This window comes from Oncorhynchus kisutch, linkage group LG16 (assembly GCF_002021735.2).
Source record: "Oncorhynchus kisutch isolate 150728-3 linkage group LG16, Okis_V2, whole genome shotgun sequence".
Taxonomy (NCBI): Eukaryota; Metazoa; Chordata; class Actinopteri; order Salmoniformes; family Salmonidae; genus Oncorhynchus; species Oncorhynchus kisutch.
This window is the reverse complement of record NC_034189.2, coordinates 9,670,734-9,690,309: the sequence shown is the minus strand read 5'-3', so window position 1 is coordinate 9,690,309 and position 19,576 is coordinate 9,670,734. Positions and strand designations below refer to the sequence as shown.

General features: G+C 42.8%; 2 protein-coding genes across 6 annotated transcripts in view; both read right to left on the bottom strand.

Moving 5' to 3' along the window:
- Positions 1 to 2,990, bottom strand: part of mark2b (MAP/microtubule affinity-regulating kinase 2b) — a 111,276-nt gene extending 108,286 nt beyond the window's left edge. The window contains exon 1 of the mRNA XM_031793070.1: positions 1,825 to 2,990. Within this exon, the coding sequence (XP_031648930.1) occupies positions 1,825 to 1,878 (54 nt within the window). The 5' untranslated portion in view covers positions 1,879 to 2,990. The remainder of the gene's footprint in view (positions 1 to 1,824) is intronic.
- A 1,100-nt stretch (positions 2,991 to 4,090) lies between these two features.
- krcp (kelch repeat-containing protein) lies at positions 4,091 to 17,942 on the bottom strand. 5 transcript variants are annotated; one of them, XM_031791751.1, is made up of 13 exons: positions 17,277 to 17,416; positions 17,070 to 17,122; positions 15,504 to 15,665; positions 14,974 to 15,055; positions 13,171 to 13,230; positions 11,585 to 11,873; positions 11,317 to 11,448; positions 7,735 to 7,922; positions 7,402 to 7,598; positions 6,786 to 6,877; positions 6,433 to 6,487; positions 5,991 to 6,088; positions 4,091 to 5,905 (listed from the first exon to the last, which is right to left on the bottom strand). In XM_031791751.1, the coding sequence occupies exons 1-13, from the start codon at positions 17,295 to 17,297 to the stop codon at positions 5,670 to 5,672; spliced, it is 1,665 nt and encodes a 554-aa protein (XP_031647611.1). In that variant the 5' UTR covers positions 17,298 to 17,416; the 3' UTR covers positions 4,091 to 5,669. The 5 variants fall into 5 exon arrangements, 4 of the variants coding, with proteins under 4 accessions (XP_031647611.1, XP_031647613.1, XP_020326926.2 ...); XR_004203338.1 differs by lacking the exons at positions 17,070 to 17,122; positions 17,277 to 17,416 and adding an exon at positions 17,730 to 17,886 and having other exon boundaries at positions 5,991 to 6,110; XM_031791753.1 differs by lacking the exons at positions 17,070 to 17,122; positions 17,277 to 17,416 and adding an exon at positions 17,730 to 17,942.
- Positions 17,943 to 19,576: the final 1,634 nt, after the last annotated feature.

Sequence of the window (19,576 nt, the reverse complement as noted above, 5' to 3'; positions counted from 1 at the left end):
ATCAGGCACCAAACAGAAGAAAACTGACTGAAAACAGGGAGGAATCTTTCTGGACTTCCCCTTTTCCATTAGGAAAAAATAAAACGTTATTGGAAATGGTGTACACTGATGAACATGACCCAGCTTACTGGTTTAAACTAGCCTCTGAACACACAGCCAGGGGAACTGGAAGGCACAGGAAAAACTGTTAATGCCAACAAAGTGGCTTGGTGTGTTATTATGGGATGTTATGACAACCTATAATAATAATAATGAATGAACATACTGTAATTTGATTATGACAGATAGCTAGCTAAAATGGGGTTTGGTCAGTTGGAACATTAGTGGTAAAGATGAATATTGAGTCATGATCAACCGTCTAGGCCAATCGTCACAAAGTAAACAGGTACGCCTAGCTAGGAGGTTTACAACACAGCATTCCTATTATTTAGAGTTTCATCTAAACCATATGGAATATACATTACAGTGACATACCAATACCCATAGAACTAGAATTACTATCAATAATTACATACTTTTAGTCATGTAGTGTATGTGGACAAATGCTCGAAGAAGATCGCATTCCAAAATCATGGGCATTAATATGGAGTTGGTCTACTCTCTGCTACTTGAACAGCCTCCACCTCTTCTGGGAAGGCTTGATGTGAGGGACTTGCTTCCATTCAGCCGCAAGAGCATTCAGATTCATCCCAAAGATGTTTGATAGGGTTGAGGTCAGGGCTCTGTGCAGGCCAGTCAAGTTCTTCCACACAGATCTCGACAAACCATTAGTGTATGGACCTCGCTTTGTGAACGGGGGGGTATTGTCATGCTAAAACAGGAAAGAGCCTGCCCCAAACGGTTGGAAGCACAGAATCATCTAGAACGTCATAAACGCTGTATTTCCCTTCACTGGAACTATGGGGCCGAGCCCAAACCGTGGAAACCCGTTTTATGAGGCTCCCAACTAATAGTTATTGTGCTGACGTTGCTCCCAGAGGCAGTTTGGAACTCAGTAGTGAGTATTGTAACCAAGGAGGTTACACGCTCCAGCACTCTGTGGTCCCGTTCTGTGAGCTTGTGTGGTCTACCACTTCGCAGCTGAGCCGTTGTTGCTCCTAGACACTTCCACTTCATAACAGCACTTACAGTTGACCGGGGCAGCTCTAGCAGGGCAGAAATTTGACAAACTGACTTGTTGGAACGGTAGCATCCTATAACTGTGCCACGTTGAAAGTCAAAGAGCTCTTCAGTAAGGCCCTTCTACTGTCAATGTTTGTCTATGGAGATTGCATGGCTGTGTGCTCAATGTTATACACCGGTCAGCAATGGGTGTGGCTGAAATAGCCAAATCTACTAATTTGAAGGGGTATCCACATACTAGTGTAGTTTGTTATTCTATTTCTGTGCCAGTACAAAAGGACATGAAATGACAAGATACAAATATATATATAGCTAGGTAGGAAGGAAATTACAATCTAAACAGAAACCTCAATTGGGTTTCAGGTTGGGAACACCAGAATGAGTGAGTGTAGGAGTTGGATAGCCAATTTGATTTCTCGGTTGACGGTAAAATAAAAACAAGTTTACATAGCCAAAACAATCAGTCTGGATCAATGCCAGTTGGCTTGGCTAGTCACAGAACCGCACTCACACAGTGCTGGTCACACGCAGTTCATTGCCAAGCAAGGAGCATAAAGAAACAAGCTACTGTGTTTGACGTTAGCTGGAGAGGATAGTTTGTTTTCTAGCTAAATGTTAGTTGACAAAAAACATGTAGTTAAGAGAGTTTAACACCAATTGTTCTGTGTAGATTGATAGCATTAGCAACAAAAAAAATCTTACCTGGCCACCTGACGAATTTTCAATGACGGCCAACAATGGCGTCCTGGCCGACATTTTCAGGGATGTTGTAGAAAATAAGTGTCGAGGGGGAAGACGAATATAGTTTCAGGACCTTGTGGTCATTTAGCTAGCAGTGGTAAAAACATAAAATAAATAAAAAACACCGTCTACTAGCTATCTGTGTGTTAGACACACACACACACTGTGTGATCAACAAGTTGAGTCCTTCAGTCGTACATGTTTCCCATGTCAACACAGAAAAACGGGGGGGTCCAGAGTTCAACCGTTTGAACCCCCTGGGTATTACTATTTCTACCGGTAATACACGGCTAGCAGATGGCTAGCCACCAGCATTAGCTATGAGTTGTCTAGCTAGACAACAACAGCTACAGTTCGCGTTAATAAAATGTTTAAAAAACAACACATTACCGTCGGCTAGTAGTGGCTACATATGAGGAAGCACACATCCTAAGTGAAAGTTTATCAGTGTCAAAGTCTAAAGCCAGCTTTTTTCCCCATTCAATGACAACTAACGTTTAACGGAAATCTCACCAGGTAACGTTAATGGGGGGGGGGGGGGGGGGGGGGGGTTGTTAAAAAATAAAAAACCGGAGGACTTCAACTTCAGGCCAAGTTAGCCCCACGCTCGACCCGACGTATATAACGTTAAATATATATATATATATAAATCTTTCGGGGCCAGCCAGCACCGTTGATTATAAAAATAGAAACTCGACGTTATTCTCCAATAGCCGGTTAACTAAACCACCACCTGGCCTAATGAAACGTTAGTGTGCTACTTAGCAAGGAAATCAGAAACGGTTGATTAGTCCATGTATACACTTGTGGATAGTCAGATAGTTATCTAGCAACTAAACAAAATCTACAACATGTTTATAAATCCACGGAAATCGCTTCCCGTCTTCGTGATTTTAATAAAGGTCGTTTCAAATGCTGCACTGCAGCCCTGCGCGGTCCGATCCCTGAATACGGTGTTTATTTCCGTGAGAGCCGCTGAAGAAATCAAGTTGTGTTTAAAAAAATAATAAATCGAATAAATTGGCAACAGGGTTTGAGTGTCAACGAACGAGCTGCGCCCGAGTGGCACTAGCAAATGGAGCCTAATGCACACAATCGAGCCCGATACCGGAAAAAGCCCGATACCGGAAAAAGCCCGAGCGAACAGGTTGTTACTAGTTACCACAGCCACAGTGTCAAAATGGCTATCATAAAAAAAGATGTATAATAAACATTTTTTTTTTTAAAGTCTTAAATGTAAGGTTTGCATAAGGTTAGCAGGGTGGTTCAGGCTAGGGTTAACGTTAGGCTTAAAATGGGATTTTAAGAAGATTCATTGTAGAAATGGGCGGGGTTTAGCCAGAATTGAAGACTTTGTGGCTGTGGTTACAAGTGACGAACGAGCGAACATGGCCGCTTGAACCACGACTGGAGGAAGGGGCGGGGGGCGCTCTCTGACTTCGGGTAAACTCGGTATATTACGGAAAATATACACCGTACAGGTGTTGGATACAGCTGCAACCAGAATATTAACTTAATGTAGCGATGCCTTCAAAGTGTGTAGGCAACGCAACGCACATTTATAAACCTTAATATCCCTGCTCTGTCATGAATGTTGAATACAATTATACTTGAACTTACTCTGCAAACCATGCATACGAACCAATGTCTTGCAGGTGTTTTTCCATACGTGCCAGATGATAGAATTGTCTACTTCAGTCCATGCACTGTAAAAAGTCAGGTAAATAATACTGTCCTGTAGATTTATTTAAATTTCATCTTAAGGACCAACCACACAGATAACCGGTAGAGTAAGTCTAAATGTAATTGTATTCAACATTCTGGCTCGTAAGGAAACTTTCCTTTTGCCTCGTTTCAGACTGTATAACAATAATCAAAGTCTGATTTCTAAGAGTGGACCGCAGTAGGTTCTCTTCAAAATACAGATACCACAACTGTCATATAGCTACCTACTCACCCATAGTCTCTCCAAACAGACTTTCTCAATTCATCTTTCCTCAATTCCTTGCATCTCCTCTACTCAACACTTTCTCAAAACCCATTGAAAAAAAAAATGTCAGAGGGGAAGGAACTTGGACCCACCTTCTACAAAGGAGAGAGGATAAACATGATAGCTATTGACTCGTCTCTCAGCAGAGGCCATTGTAATAGATCTATAGCCATCTCAAGTCTAGGCTACACGAATCAGCCTGCTATGCGTCATTCTCTTTAAGACTATACAAGGGAGTATCTTTTCATATCTTTCAGTTTATTCAGCATGAATGTACAAAAATAAAAAAAATCTGCCTAAGAAATGAAAGCAACACCATTTTGAAACTAGATCCATAACAATAAACCTGACGATATATTTGTTATACAATGGGGAAAATTAAAAAAAATTAATTCACAGAATTCTCAAAATTGTCATTCAAAAAAGAGCAATTGTCAAATAATTAAGCTTCAAAAATGTTGATTTCATACATTCATTTCAGACATCATGAGAATGGTCACAAGTGTCCAGATAAGCACAAGATTCCTCCACATCCTAATTATTGAATATAGTCTCTCAGCCCATAGCGTTGAAAAGGCCAATATCGGCTGATAAAAAAAAAATCGGTCAGGCACTAATTAGAATGTGAGTACCTGAGACACAGAACTTGGGTAGCTTTAAAAAACATAATAATTGGAACGTAGAAAAAAATATATACTTTATTTATGACTAAGTTTTAATGTTTTTTTTGGTCTACAACCTGCTTTATTCCAGTCCGATTGAGTTATGGAATTCAATTGGCAAGTGAGCAGAAACAGACTGGCAACCCGGCTTCAAATTATGCTTCAGTTCCACTATGGTTAATGACCATCTAAAGTTAAAAAATATAATAAGCAGCTTGTACACACGTCACACCTCTAGGCTGACCAAAATAATAATAAAAAACACTGCACTTGAAGTGCAAACTGGTTCAATCAAACCATAAATCCTCACTTTATAAACCCCAGGGTTGTATTCAATAGGAACCAAACTGTCCGAAATAGAACTACCTTAATTTGTCCAATAAGGAACCCTCATTTTCTATTGCAGTTTTGCTACAGTGTGCACTGATGAACACGACCCAGACGGCTCGAGTTCCAAAACGGCAACCCATTCCCTACATAGGGCTCTGGTCAAAAGCAGTGCACTACAGAAATATATATTTCTTGGAAAGTATACATGTTTTAATGTATCAATAACATCAGTCTGACCATTCCCTCATCACCCTGAGAGACATTTGAAAACAAACGACTAGCACTTCCTGTTTCTAATGACATGAAAACATCAGACTTTGAAGATCTGTGAGATTTCTCTAATACACCCATAGGGGCTGTGTGTGGGGCCAGAGCCCTGGTCCAAGTAGTGCACTATATAGGGAATAGGGTGCCATTTAAGATTCCACTCATGTGGTTTATGTTGTGTTCATAACCAAGTGGGAAGGAAATAGCACGTGAATAAATCCAACTGGTTTGAACTTTGATTGGCTAAATGGCAAACAAGCTGCGTCAACCACAAAACTATAAGTACTGTTATCATGCTCACAAACAAATTATAGTGGTAAAAAAAAAAAAACATGAATAGATAGCTTTTTATAAATCATGTTTAGCTATTGCATTTAGCTGCCGAAATTGCGGCTATTGGGGTCATTTCCTTACTTAAGGGAGGTCAGAATGTGGGAGAAGTCGGAGCTCAGGGATAATATACAAGTGTCCCACCAGTAATGACCTTTTGGAGAGGCATTCAAGTGGATTTTTCCCAGTTGTACGTGGTAAATTTCCAATTGGTTATGAACACAGCATTAGTTCTGGTCCAGCAGTTCAGCGACAGTCAGGGTCGTCAGGTCGGAATAGAAGTTCCCCTCGTTGTCGCCCCCTCCAAATACCAGCAGGGTTTTGGGGTTACGGTCGGAGTTTCGTTCTTTGCCGTCATCCTCGAATGAAAGGTTTTGATTGGCTAGCGCCATGGTGATGATGGAATGTCCAGCTCTGGGCACGGAGAGCTGTGGGTGAACCAGTTCAGTCCAGGTGTTGGTGTCTGCAACAAACACACACACACACAGTGTTTAGAGCCTGGTTCTGGAGGAGTGTGTGTGGCGAGAAGCAGGGTGTGTGTGTCTGACCTGTGTTGAAGGTGAAGGTGTCATTGAGGGCCTGGTTCCCGTTGTATCCCCCGTGGACCACAAACGTAGAGTCAGAGAGTAGCACACAACCATGCCAGCTGTAACACACAACCATGCCAGCTGTAACACACAACCATGCCAGCTGTAACACACACATCCATGTAACGGGTCCTGTCCTGCTCCGTTACAACTTTCATAGTGGGGAGCAGCAGTATCCAAAAACAGAAAACATTTATGAAGATAAGACAAAGCATTGTATCGATTACAGGTTCTCCCTTATATAATAAGAGAGCGATTCAATGGCACTTCCTGGGTTAAAAGGGTTCAATTTACATTAAAGGATGGATAAAAGATGTCTGTCTGAATTATGAGAGACTCATTGAGTCTTTAAACGGTTTCTGTACCCTACATTCTTGTGTATTAGTTAGTCCTTTAGTCCTACCTGCGAGGAGAGGGAGGTGATCCGTTGGTCTGAACAGACGAAAACTCCATCAGTCCTGAAAACAATCCATTCACTTAAGTCAGGATCGTCCATTAAGCAACACTTGCCTCTATTTTCCAGGGAGTGTTGGGATCCATAAATCAATAAAGACACAGTGACTAATAATTAAATAAACAAAGACAATCATTTAAAATGTTAGTCCTCCAATGCCTTCCCTCCAATAACTAACCAGCCAATTGTATCACAGACCGTCAGACAAGCTGGAGGGCCATGAAGAGTAAACTAAATGGCAGTTAGGGAGGAAAGTCTCACCACACACAGACCTACTGGACAAACAAGCCTGTGTCTCTTACCCAGGTCAAGCATGTACATGTCGTTGAAGCAGAGTGGAGTGTCCCAGCCTCCGAACACATAGATCTTCCCCTGGGTAACGCAGGCAGAGTGACTGGAGAGAGCGAGAGAGGGAGAGAGAGGTCATCCCAATATATATATATATATATATTTTTCTCTCTCAAAATGTATACGTTGACAATGTAAGTAATAATGAACTTGCCATGTCAATGTGAAAGAGAGTTAGAGAGCGTTAGAGAGAGAGAGAGAGAGAAAAGGGAGCGAAGGAGGCAAGAGGGAGAGAAAATAAGGGACTCGAAGGAGAAATCAAACAGCCCCCCCCCCCCAAAAGACTGATCTGGTAATCCTCTGATCTGTACTATAGAAGTTATTTGTACAGCTAATCTGCGCTTTAACTTGCTAAAAATCAATCCAGGTATTAGCTGCCAGTCTGTTTGTGCCATCGTACCTACTTCCTATTGTCATGTTTGGTTTGACAATAGGCAATGGATTTTGACAAGAGACCAAACAGATCTGAGCCCAGGCTACCCATGTGGATGTGAATCAAGAGTTAGAAAGAGGGGCGCCCTTTCTAACTACTGGTCTGAAGCGCTTTCGGTTTGGATCCGTCCATCTCACCCTGAGCGGGGGGCGGGCTTGTCGCCTGTGACGATGGGCTGGTACCAAATGGAGAGATGTGGGTCGAAGATGTAGAGGGAGTCACTGCAGCCGTCGGGTTCAGGGTGAGGGCGAGGGAACACCCCTCCCAGGACAAATAGTTCACCCCGAAACATGCTGCAGCTGTGATAGGCTAATGGAGGTACTTTTCCCTGGGCCTGGAGAGGAGAGGGAGAAGGGGGGATGGAGAGAAGGAGAGGAGGGTAGAAAGATCATTCATGTTATTACATTTGCACAGATGCAAGCTTACACCTATCCAGTCCCAGATCATTAGGTGTATGTGTCCAGTCTCACCTCCACTGTGCTCCACTTCCAGCTCTGTGTGTCTAGGATGTGAACGTCGTTGAACCACTTTTTGTTCTTAGAACCCCCGAACACAAAGATTCTTTTGGAATCAGGGTCGTAGGTCGCAGTATGGCCAATCCGGGCCTCGGGGGTGGGGCCTTCTGCCAGCGTCTCCGCGGGAACCCATGACATGTCCTCTGAAGGGTCGACAAAAAAAAAAAAAAGGAAGTGAGGGTGTCAAGTGAACCAATTAAAAACGAAGATCCAAAAGTACAAGAAAAACACAGCTAGCTAAAGTGCCTTCAGAAAGTAATCACACCCCCTGACATTTTTCACATTTCGTTGTGTTACGACGTGGGATTAAAATGGATTTAATTGCAATTTTTTTGTTATCAACAATCTACACAAAATACTCTTGTCAGTGAAAGAAATTCAAACATCTAAAAAGAAAATATACAATGATTAATAAAAACACAAATAGCTCTTGAATAGATTAGTATTCAACCACCCAGGTCAAAACACGTTAGAATCATCTTAGACAGCGATTACACCAGTGAATCTTTTTAGGGAGAGCTTTGCTCAATATTGGGTAATTATTTGTTTATTTTTAAACTTAAAATGCTGTCAAGTGGGTCTGTTGGAAAGCAGACAGAACCAGGTTTTCCTCTAGGATTTTGCCTGTGCTGAACACTATTCAGTTTCTTCTTATCCTAAAAAAAAAAAAAATAATCCCTAGTCCTTGCCGATCACAAGCATTCCCATAACATGATGCAGCCACCACCAAGCTTGAAAATATGAAGTGGTACTCAGTGATGTGTTGTGTTTTCCCAGAAGATACTGCTTTGTATTCAGGACAATAAGTACGTTTCTTTGCCACATTTTTTGGCAATATTACTTGAGTGCCTTATTGCAAACAGGATGTATGTTTAGGAATACAGGCTTGTGTACAGGCTTCCTCCTGTTCATCCCTGTCATTTAGGTTAGTATTGTGTAGTAACTACAAGGTTGTTGATCCATCCTCAGTGTTTAATGGCTGTGATAGGAGAGAACTAACTGTTTAACAGTCACCATTGGCCTCATGGTGAAATCCCTGAGTGGTTTCCTTCCTCTCTGGCAAATTAGTTATGAAGGACGCCTGTATCTGTGTAGTGACTGGGTGTATTGATACACCATCCAAAGTGTTATGACTAACATCACCATGCTCAAAGGGATATTCAATATCTGCTTTTAATTTTTTAGCCATCTACAAGATTGGATGCCCTTCGTTGCGAGGCATTGGAAAACCTCCCTGGTCTTTGTGGTTGCATCTGTGTTTGAAATTCACTGCTTGACTGAGGAACCTTGTGTGGGGTACAGAGATGAGGTCGTCATTTAAAAAAATCATGTTAAACACTATTACTGCACATAGAGTGAGTCCATCCAACTTGTGAAGCACATTTGTACTCTATTTAGGCCATAACAGGGGTAGAATACTTAAGACATTTCAGCTTTTCATATATATATATATTTTTTAAAACAAATTTCTAAACTAAATTCTACTTTGATATCATGGGGAATTGAGTGTAGATCAGTGACATCTAAACGTAAATCACATTTAAATTCAGGCTGCAACAACAAAATGAGGAAATAGGAAAGGGCTGTGAACACTTCCTGAAGGCCTTGTACCCTCCATTACGGCTCTGTTATTGGTATCGACAGGGGGCTATACACACCCTCCATTACGGCTCTGTTATTGGTATCGACAGGGCTCTATACACACCATCCATTACGGCTCTGTTATTGGTATCGACAGGGGGCTCTATACACCCTCCATTACTGCTCTGTTATTGGTATCGACAGGGGGCTCTATACACCCTCCATTACTGCTCTGTTATTGGTATTGACAGGGGGCTCTATACACACCATCTATTACGGCTCTGTTATTGGTATTGAGGTGAGGATATATAGTTGAAGTCAGAAGTTTACATACACTTAGGTTGGAGTCATTAAAACTTGTTTTTCAACCACTCCACACATTTCTTGTTAATGAACAAACTATAGATTTGGCAAGTCGGTTAGGACATCTACTTTGTGCAGGACACAAGTAATTTTTCCAACAATTGTTTACAGACAGATTATTTCACTGTATCACAATTCTAGTGGGTCAGAAGTTTACATACATTAAGTTGACTGTGCCTTTAAACAGCTTGGAAAATTCCAGACAGTGATGTCATGGCTTTAGAAGCTTCTGATAGGCTGATTTACATAATTTGAGTCAATTGGACGTTACCCGTGGATGTATTTCAAGGCCTAACTTCAAACTCAGTGCCTCTTTGCTTGACATCATGGGAAAATCAAAAGAAATCAGCCAAGACCTCAGGAAAAAAAACATTTGTAGACCTTCACAAGTCTGGTTCATCCTTAGGTGCAATTTCCAAATGCCTGAAGGTACCACATTCATCTGTACAAACAATAGTACGCAAGTATAAACACCATGGGACCACGCAGTCATCATACCGCTCAGGAAGGAGACATGTTCTGTCTCCTAGAGTTGAACGTACTTTGGTGCGAAAGGTGCAAATCAATCCCAGAACAGCAAAAGACCTTGTGAAGATGCTGGAGGAAACAGGTACAAAAGTATCTATATCCACATTAAAACGAGTCCTATATCGACATAACCTGAAAGGCCGCTCAGCGAGGAAGAAGCCACTGCTCCAAAACCGATATATAAAAAAGCCAGACTACGGTTTGCAACTGAACATGGGGACAAAGATGGTACTTTTTGGAGAAATGTCCTCTGGTTTGATGAAACAAAAGTAGAACTGTTTGGTCATAATGACCATTGTTATGTTTGGAGGAAAAAGGGGGAAGCTTGTAAGCCAAAGAACACCATCCCAACCATGAAGCACGGGGTTGGCAGCATCAGGTTGTGGGGGTGCTTTGCTGCAGGAGGGACTGGTGCACCTCACAAAATAGATGGCATCATGAGGTAGGAAAATGATGTGAGTAAATTGAAGCAACAGCTCAAGACATCAGCCAGGAAGTTTAAGCTTGGACGCAAATGGGTCTTCCAAATGGACAATGCATACTTCCAAAGTTGTGGCAAAATGGCTTAAGGACAACAAAGTCAAGGTATTGGAGTGGCCATCACAAAGCCCTGACCTCAATCCAATAGAAAATTTGTGGGTAGAACTGAAAAAGCGTGTGCGAGTGAGGCGGCCTACAAACCTGACTCAGTTACACCAGCTCTGTCAGGAGGAATTGGCCAAAATTCACCCAACTTATTGTGGGAAGCTTGTGGAAGGCTACCAGAAACACTTGACCCAAGTTAAACAATTTAAAGGCAATGCTTCCAAATACTAATTGAGTGTATGTAAACTTCTGACCAACTGGGAATGTGATGAAAGAAATACAAGCTGAAATAAATCATTCTCTCTACTATTATTCTGACATTTCACAATCTCAAAATAAAGTGGTGATCCTAACTGACTTAAGACAGGGAATTTTTACTAGGATTAAAAGTCAATGAATTGTGAAAAACTGAGTTTAAATGTATTTGGCTAATGTGTATGTTAACTTCAACTGTATAACCCTGTCTTAAGGTGAACTCACCAGTGCACAGCTTCCACATGGGGTCCTTGCAGAACTGCATCCTGGATCCCTGGCCTCCAATCAGAATGGCTGTCTGGGGGTCGATGGGGCACAGGCTCTGACCCCAGCGACCCGACGGGTTGACCAATGGGGCTGCATTGATGAGGAGGAACCGGGGTCAATACACTGGTTGGCAGTCTACACACAATAATCTATCCTTTCCACACACACACACACACACACACACACACACACACACACACACACACACACACACACGTTAACTCACCAGTCTGTGTAGTGGGTGTCTTGGTCGGTCTACCCTTGCCCCTCGGTGGAGGAGTGTTTTGAGGGGTGAGAGCTGCACCTTCCTGACCCTCACTCTGGAGGAACAGTCTGGTCTGACCTCCTCTGCTCTGACCTCTGACCTTTCTGAGGGGGGTTGACTTCTCTGAAAATGACGACACCACGTCGATGGGACACGTGTTCTCCTTCCCTCTGTTCTCTTCCTCGTCGTCTTCCCCCGTTTGTCCCCTCTTTCTCTTCCCCTCCCTAACAGGGGGAGGGGCCACAGCGCTCTGGAATAGAAGAGGAGAGAGGAAAGAGGGAGGATAGAGGGGGTGGAGAGAGGGAGGAAAGAGGGGGTGGAGAGAGGGAGGAGAGAGGGAGGAAAGAGGGGGTGGAGAGAGGGAGGAGAGAGGGAGGATAGAGGGGGTGGAGAGAGGGAGGAGAGAGGGGGTGGAGAGAGGGGGGATAGAGGGGGTGGAGAGAGGGAGGATAGAGGGGGTGGAGAGAGGGAGGATAGAGGGGGTGGAGAGAGGGAGGAGAGAGGGGGTGGAGAGAGGGAGAATAGAGGGGGTGGAGAGAGGGAGGATAGAGGGGGTGGAGAGAGGGAGGATAGAGGGGGTGGAGAGGGAGGATAGAGGGGGTGGAGAGAGGGAGGATAGAGGGGGTGGAGAGAGGGAGGATAGAGGGGGTGGAGAGAGGGAGGATAGAGGGGGTGGAGAGAGGGAGAATAGAGGGGGTGGAGAGAGGGAGGATAGAGGGGGTGGAGAGAGGGAGGATAGAGGGGGAGGATAGAGGGGGAGGAGAGAGGGAGGATAGAGGGGGAGGAGAGGGAGGATAGAGGGGGTGGAGAGAGGGGGTGGAGAGAGGGAGGAGAGAGGGGGTGGAGAGAGGGGGGATAGAGGGGGTGGAGAGAGGGAGGATAGAGGGGGTGGAGAGAGGGAGGAGAGAGGGAGAATAGGGGGGGTGGAGAGAGGGAGGATAGAGGGGGTGGAGAGAGGGAGGATAGAGGGGGTGGAGAGAGGGAGGATAGAGGGGGGTGGAGAGAGGGAGGATAGAGGGGGTGGAGAGAGGGAGGATAGAGGGGGAGGATAGAGGGGGAGGAGAGAGGGAGGATAGAGGGGGAGGAGAGAGGGAGGAAAGAGGGGGAGGAGAAAGGACAGAATGGAAGAAGTTAAACTGACTCAGTAATGACGTTGCCACAAGCAGGGTGAACTGCAGAAACTATGGACGTGAGCCCGATATTGCAGTCTACTTCGTGCAATGCCGACTCTACCTTTGAGTGACAAATGTAATAGAACAAGGTTCTAAAGTAACAATGGGCTCATCTCTTTTGAATTTCAAGATGGCGTCCTCTCCTTTCCCCAACATTCATTGGTGTAGAAGAACTTCCCCAGAGCCGTGTTTAACTGCTCCCCAAAGGGCTGCCCATTTTAGTTCTTAAACTCTAGCACACCTTCATCCACTCGTCATCAAACCTTTAATTCGTGGACTCGGGTGTTTTAGCGCCAGGGAAACAACTACAATGTGTACTCTTTAAGATACACTTGCCCTAGAAGGACTGTGACGAGCCAGGCGTGTGGATCTCACCTCTGGGGTGTACTCCTTCATGGACAGGGTGAGGTCAAGGTTCATCATATCCCCTTTGGCCTGTAGAACAAACAAGAGTCAAGTCCATCGATGTTTGGATCGTCTCAAATGTAATACATAGTTGTGTATATCTGCATGCTCTGGTTTAGAGATGGTATTCCTGCCACTCTATAAGATACAGATAAATAATTCCTGATTTAATGTATCTCGTATCCCACTTTCTCCATCTCTATAGATACCATAGTAGTTTAGGCAGTACTCCTCAGAGGTGCGTTAAAACAAGGGGGAAAGTTTGTGAACGTTGACTAACATAGTCCATTAGTTATTTTGTTAGCTGTGACTGTTAACGTTAGCGAACATTCGGAGAAGGTAGTGTGCATCGAACATAAGGGTCTGTTTAAACTGCTGCTTAACAATAAATCAACTGGATGTAGACGTTACACTGAACAAAAATATAAAGGCAACATGTAAAGTGTTTGGTCCCATGTTTCATGAGCTGAAATAAATTTTAAAAGATCCCGGAAATGTTCCATACGCACAAAAAAGCTTATTTCTGTCAAATGTTTACATCCCTGTTAGTGAGCATTTCTCCTTTTCCAAGATGATCCATCCACCTCACAGTTGTGGCATATCAAAAAGCTGATTTAATAACAGCAGGATCATTACACAGGTGCACCTTGTGCTGGGGACAATAGAAGGCCACTAAAATGTGCAGTTTTGTCACATAACACCATGCCACAGATGTCTCAATTTGAGGGAGTGTGCAATTGGCATGCTGACTGCAGGAATGTCTACTAGAGATGTTGCCAGAGAACTGAATGTTAATTTCTCTACTATAAACTGCCTCCAACATCGTTTCTGAGAATTTGGCAGTACGTCCAACCAGCCTCACAACCATTGTTGTCATTGGCTGGGCCTGGCTCTACATTGGCTGGGCCTGGCTCTACATTGGCTGGGCCTGGCTCTACATTGGCTGGGCCTGGCTCTACATTGGCTGGGCCTGGCTCTACATTGGCTGGGCCTGGCTCTACATTGGCTGGGCCTGGCTGCCAAGTGGGTTGGTCTATGATTCCACCGGTGGAGAAGCACCCCTGCCCAGTCATGTGAAATCTATAGATTAGGGCCAAATGAAATTATTTCAAATCGACCGATTTCCTGCTATATGAACTGTAACTCTAAAATATTTTAAATGGTTGTGTTTAGATCTTTGTTCATTATATAGGAATTGCTAAGTCATTTTTAGATTGAAGTCACTAAAAGCCACAGTAATCCTGACAAAAAGCTGTTTGATGTTTCACCGACACTTTGGAATGTTTATTCAATTCGTCCAGCTGTTACTCTGGCAACATGTTCGCCGCAAACAGAAGCCTTGTTGAACTCTCCTCCGGTGTCCTCCTTCCAAGCTGACAGTCAATAACTCCCTCTGTCCCCTCTGTCCATCCATCCATCCACTCACCAGGTGTCCTCCTTCCAAGCTGACAGTTAACATCACTCCCTCTGTCCCATCTGTCCATCCATCCATCCACTCACCAGGTGTCCTCCTTCCAAGCTGACAGTTAACAACTCCCTCTGTCCATCCATCCATCCACTCACCAGGTGTCCTCCTTCCAAGCTGACAGTCAATAACTCCCTCTGTCCCATCTGTCCATCCATCCATCCACTCACCAGGTGTCCTCCTTCCAAGCTGACAGTCAATAACTCCCTCTGTCCCATCTGTCCATCCATCCACTCACCAGGTGTCCTCCTTCCAAGCTGACAGTTAACATCGCTCCCTCAGTCCCATCCATCCATCCACTCACTCACCAGGTGTCCTCCTTCCAAGCTGACAGTTAACATCACTCCCTCAGTCCAGCTCTCCTCTTCCCACTGCTCCCATGTTAAACACCTGAACCAGGAACAAGATAATGTGACCATCACAACACTTTACATCCCACTATTACCTTATAAGACAGTGGTTCTCAATACTGGACCTGGAGATACAAAGGATGCACATTTCAGTTTTTTCCCTTAGGGTCCCCAGGACCAGGATTTACAAATACTGGTCTAGGAGATATGCAAAATAAACTTTAACTTTGGACAAGTCAGTCAGTCAGTGTGTGTGTGTGCTTTCTTGTGGGACATTCCAAAAATATCCTTCCATGTAGTTGTCTACATCAATAGCTCGCTGGGCCACGTTCAGTAAGCAAATGTTGTGGAACGTTTTCAGATAGCAATGTCACGAATAAAACAATTTCTTGTGCTACATGTCAGGGAGGCATTTTCGTTCTTCATGACATTCCCTCGACGTTGTGTTTTTCTGAACGTGTCCAGTCCCTGGAAATATTGGAACGTACCTATTATAAGGTGTCAGTTTTCCTATGGTGATTGGAACTCTGTCGGCGTCGTTGAGTTCTGCGTTGACGCAGACCCTGTCTCCCCATCGCCCCCTGGAAAACAGCACCACCTGCTGGGAACTCTGTGGTACTGCAACGGAAAACTGGGCTGACCCGTTTGCACTGTAAAGGAGAGTTAAATATGAACTACTTAACGCTACCTATTACTTAACTAGTTAGCTGGTGCAAAAACACTTACACTTGAGCTACTTTATATCATGCATTTTCCTACATGTTGACAAGACTTCATGTGTTGGTTGTAACCATACCAGAATCTAGCGTTGACTGCGGCACCATGCGTGATTATGGAAGTTTGTGATAGCATAGCTAGCTAAATGCATTTAGAAAAACATGCAACTCACACATTAGTGTTATCGATTAACAAACACAAATCATTTGAAAAGGCGATACATTTACGATAAATAGCCATCTAGTATCGAATAAGATACATAAAACTCTCGTTACACGGTTGGCTAGCTAACGTTAGATAATTTACCATAGGAGCTTTAGGGGCGCATCATTCACTCCCAAAACAACGTAGACCCCAAAATCATCCATTTGCGTTGTCCTTCTCCTCCCGAAGCAAGCTTGATATTTGGAGATAGAAATAAACTCAAACCATTTAGCTCATTTGATTAATTCTCAAAAGTTGTGGAGATTCTAATCAAATATCTCCCTGTCTAACTTCTCATCTCCCGCCACCGTAGTGCATAAAATACAAAACCCGCGCCACTTCTCGAAGTTTGACACCTTCCGTGTAAGCCAATCAGACGGCTGGGTTCAGCAGCGTCGGATGAAGACATGGTCTCCGGCCACTGAGGCATTCCATTAGGCGGGATATTCAGATTCCTGTGTTCAAGAACATTGAACGGTCTCCAAATGAAAGAAGTGTTCAGAATTTCAAGTTCTGCTCTTGAAACTGTAAATGTTATGGTTGGTTGAGTTGTATCTTTAAGTCTATAAATTATATTCTGTTAGTAAATTGAAGAATAAGACTTTGTTATGTAACTAACTTTCATAGTTAAATAAAAATACAACAAATAAGTAGACTCTAAAGTGTCATTTTGTGATCTGATTTCCTCTCTCCACTTTTTGGAAGTTAATACAGACAAAAAAACAGACATCTAAAACCAAAATCGTATAATTTTGTAATAATGATATATAATAATGAGTAGCTTTCGGGCTCCTGAGTGGCGCAGTGGTCTACGGCATTGCATCTCAGTGTAAGTGGTCTCATTACAGTCCCTGGATTGAATCCAGGCTGTATCACATCCGGCTGTTATTGGGACTCCCATTGGGCGGTCCAGTGTCGTCTGGGTTTGGCTTGGGTAGGCCATCATTGTAAATAAGAATTAGTTCTTAACTGACTTGCCTAGTTAAATACATTTAAAAAAAATAGTTATTTAGTATGCAAGGTGAGTTGTAGATCACTCAGTCTGACAGCAGTCTTCTGTCGTGTTGCCCTAAGGTATATAGCCCGGGCTGCCTGTGAGGGCAGTTTGCGCCAGGTGAAAAACGATTGCATACCTTTTGGAACCAGGCTGCCTCGGTCTCCCTGGCGTGAGCGACGGCGAAGTCGGCTCAAAACACAAGTAACATAGGTTAAGCACGTGGAGCCTAATAAGTAGGAATAAAGTAGCTAAATAAGCTGTGTTTCCATTAACTTGTACAGCGATTTTTTGTCGACATTTAGAAAATTCATATAGAAAATAGATGCGGCAACTGTCTACTTACAGTGCATTTCCATGTAACCATCTTGTGTCGATAAAAACAGCTGGGTGTAATGACGTCACATAAACAAAAAAAACGGTAGCACGGTTTCCATTCAATTTGAGACAGTTTTCATGCTAATATATATACAAAATCTGCATAAAATAATATGCGCATTTTCCCACCAGAGATGTTTGCATCAAACTGATTTATAGTCTGTCACAGTGTACACGTCATAATACCCATAAAACCAAGCGGTAAAACACGGAAATGGCTGTAAATAGTTTTTTCGACTTACATTTTTCACATCGTGAATTGTACAAACACTTCAAATAAAATATGTGTTTGGTGTAGACTTAAAATGGCGTACCGTTTTGATAACCGTGTAATTCTCTATCGGACAATGTGAGTTTTATCAATATATTCGCCTCAATTAAACTCTCACAATGTGAAATGCTAATTACTAACAGAGAATACCTCAGCAAGAGCACACATTCCTGCAGAAAGCTCCTGCGCATCATCTCAAATCGAACCAGCGCGATCAGAGATCTGTGCGCAGTCCATGATGAATCCATGTGCTGTCCCCTTTCTCAGTGGTAGAGGTTAAAAGTATTTTTCTTGTTCATTTCCAGCCACCTCTCCAGGGTGCTGTTGGAGAGAAGCATCGCAGCGGCGCTCCACCAAAAATATAATCAATTATAAATCATGTAGCAGGGTTGGATACGTTACTTTCTAAATGTAATCCGCTAATTGGAATCAGTAACGTAACTTTTGGATTACGCAAATTTAGGAACATAATCTGATTACATTCCGTTACATTTATATTACTTTCCGCTTAAACGGCATTAGAAGAAGACACACATGTATGTTACCAATTGAATGACATTTATTGCAGGATAAATCAATGTTAACATAGCTGGCCATATATGGATGTTAAATTGTACTTTATGGGTTGGTTATGTAGGCTTCTTCTAACCCATCACTTTCTACTACATACAATATAAATGATATATCAATTATATATTTACATTAATAACCACAGTCTATAAGAATTTCAGTTATAATAATTATATTATAATTATAATAGATGTTATACCCCTCGATCTTCAATAATAGGACTTGGAAATATGGACGTATAGATTAGCCATTGTTTTACCTGAGCATAACCCCAAAACTAAGGATTTATTAGCCAGCCCTACTCTGTTGTTTTTGATTTTGTTATCATGGAGGACTGATTGGAAAAGTTGAAAAATAGCAGGCTGAATGGCAGGCTTTGAGCACTACTGAAAAGTGCGATTTACATGTGAAAAATGAATGCCATGTGCTGCATTTGTTATAGGCCTATTGTTTACCTTTTAGTTTGTGACACTTTAATATCTTGATAATATGCAGCTGTTTAAAGGGCAAATCCACAGATGAAACAATAACAAAGCGGTTGCCCCGCCTCTGTTTTGGTAAAAAGTGGAAAGATGGGCCTGGAGAAATGTAACCACTCTCAGATTAATAGACAGAGCTACGGATGCAAGGACTGACCATCCATGATATTAAAATTGTGTTATGAGGCTATACATTGTTTGTTTACATTTACAATGTTTAAAAACATTGGAGTAAAACAAGTTTATATTTTGGATTCTTATGGAGTGTGACAGTAGAACTAAGCTCATGAGGCATGTATAAGATATATTCTTCAAGAATCAATGTATATACAGTACCAGTCAAAAGCTTGGACACACCTACTCATTACAGGGTTTCTCTTTATTTGGACTATTTTCTACATTGTAAAATAATAGTCAAGACATCAAAACTATAAAATAACACATATGGAATCATGTAGTAACCCAAAAAGGGTTAAACAAATCAAAATATATTTTTGACTCTTCAAAGTAGCCACCCTTTGCCGTGATGACAGCTTTGCACACTCTTGGCATTCTCTCAACCAGCTTCACCTGGAATGCTTTTCCAACAGGCATCTGCATTTTTTTTCTGTTTGGGGTTTTAGACTGGGTTTCTGTATAGCCCTTTATGACATCGTCTGATGAGGGCTTTATAAATACATGTGATTAATTGAACGACTTCCCACATAGGCTGAACACTTGTGGGCTGCTTTTCCTTCACTCTGCGATCCAACTCATCCAGTTCGGGTGATTGTGGAGGCCAGGTTATCTGATTCAGCACTCCATCACTCTCCTCCTTGATCAAGTAACCCTTACAAATTATAGTCCAAACCAGATGGGATGGCGTATCACTGCAGAATGCTGTGGTAGCCATGCTGGTTAAGTGTGCCTTGAATTCTAAATAGATTAGACAGTGTCATTAGCAAAGCA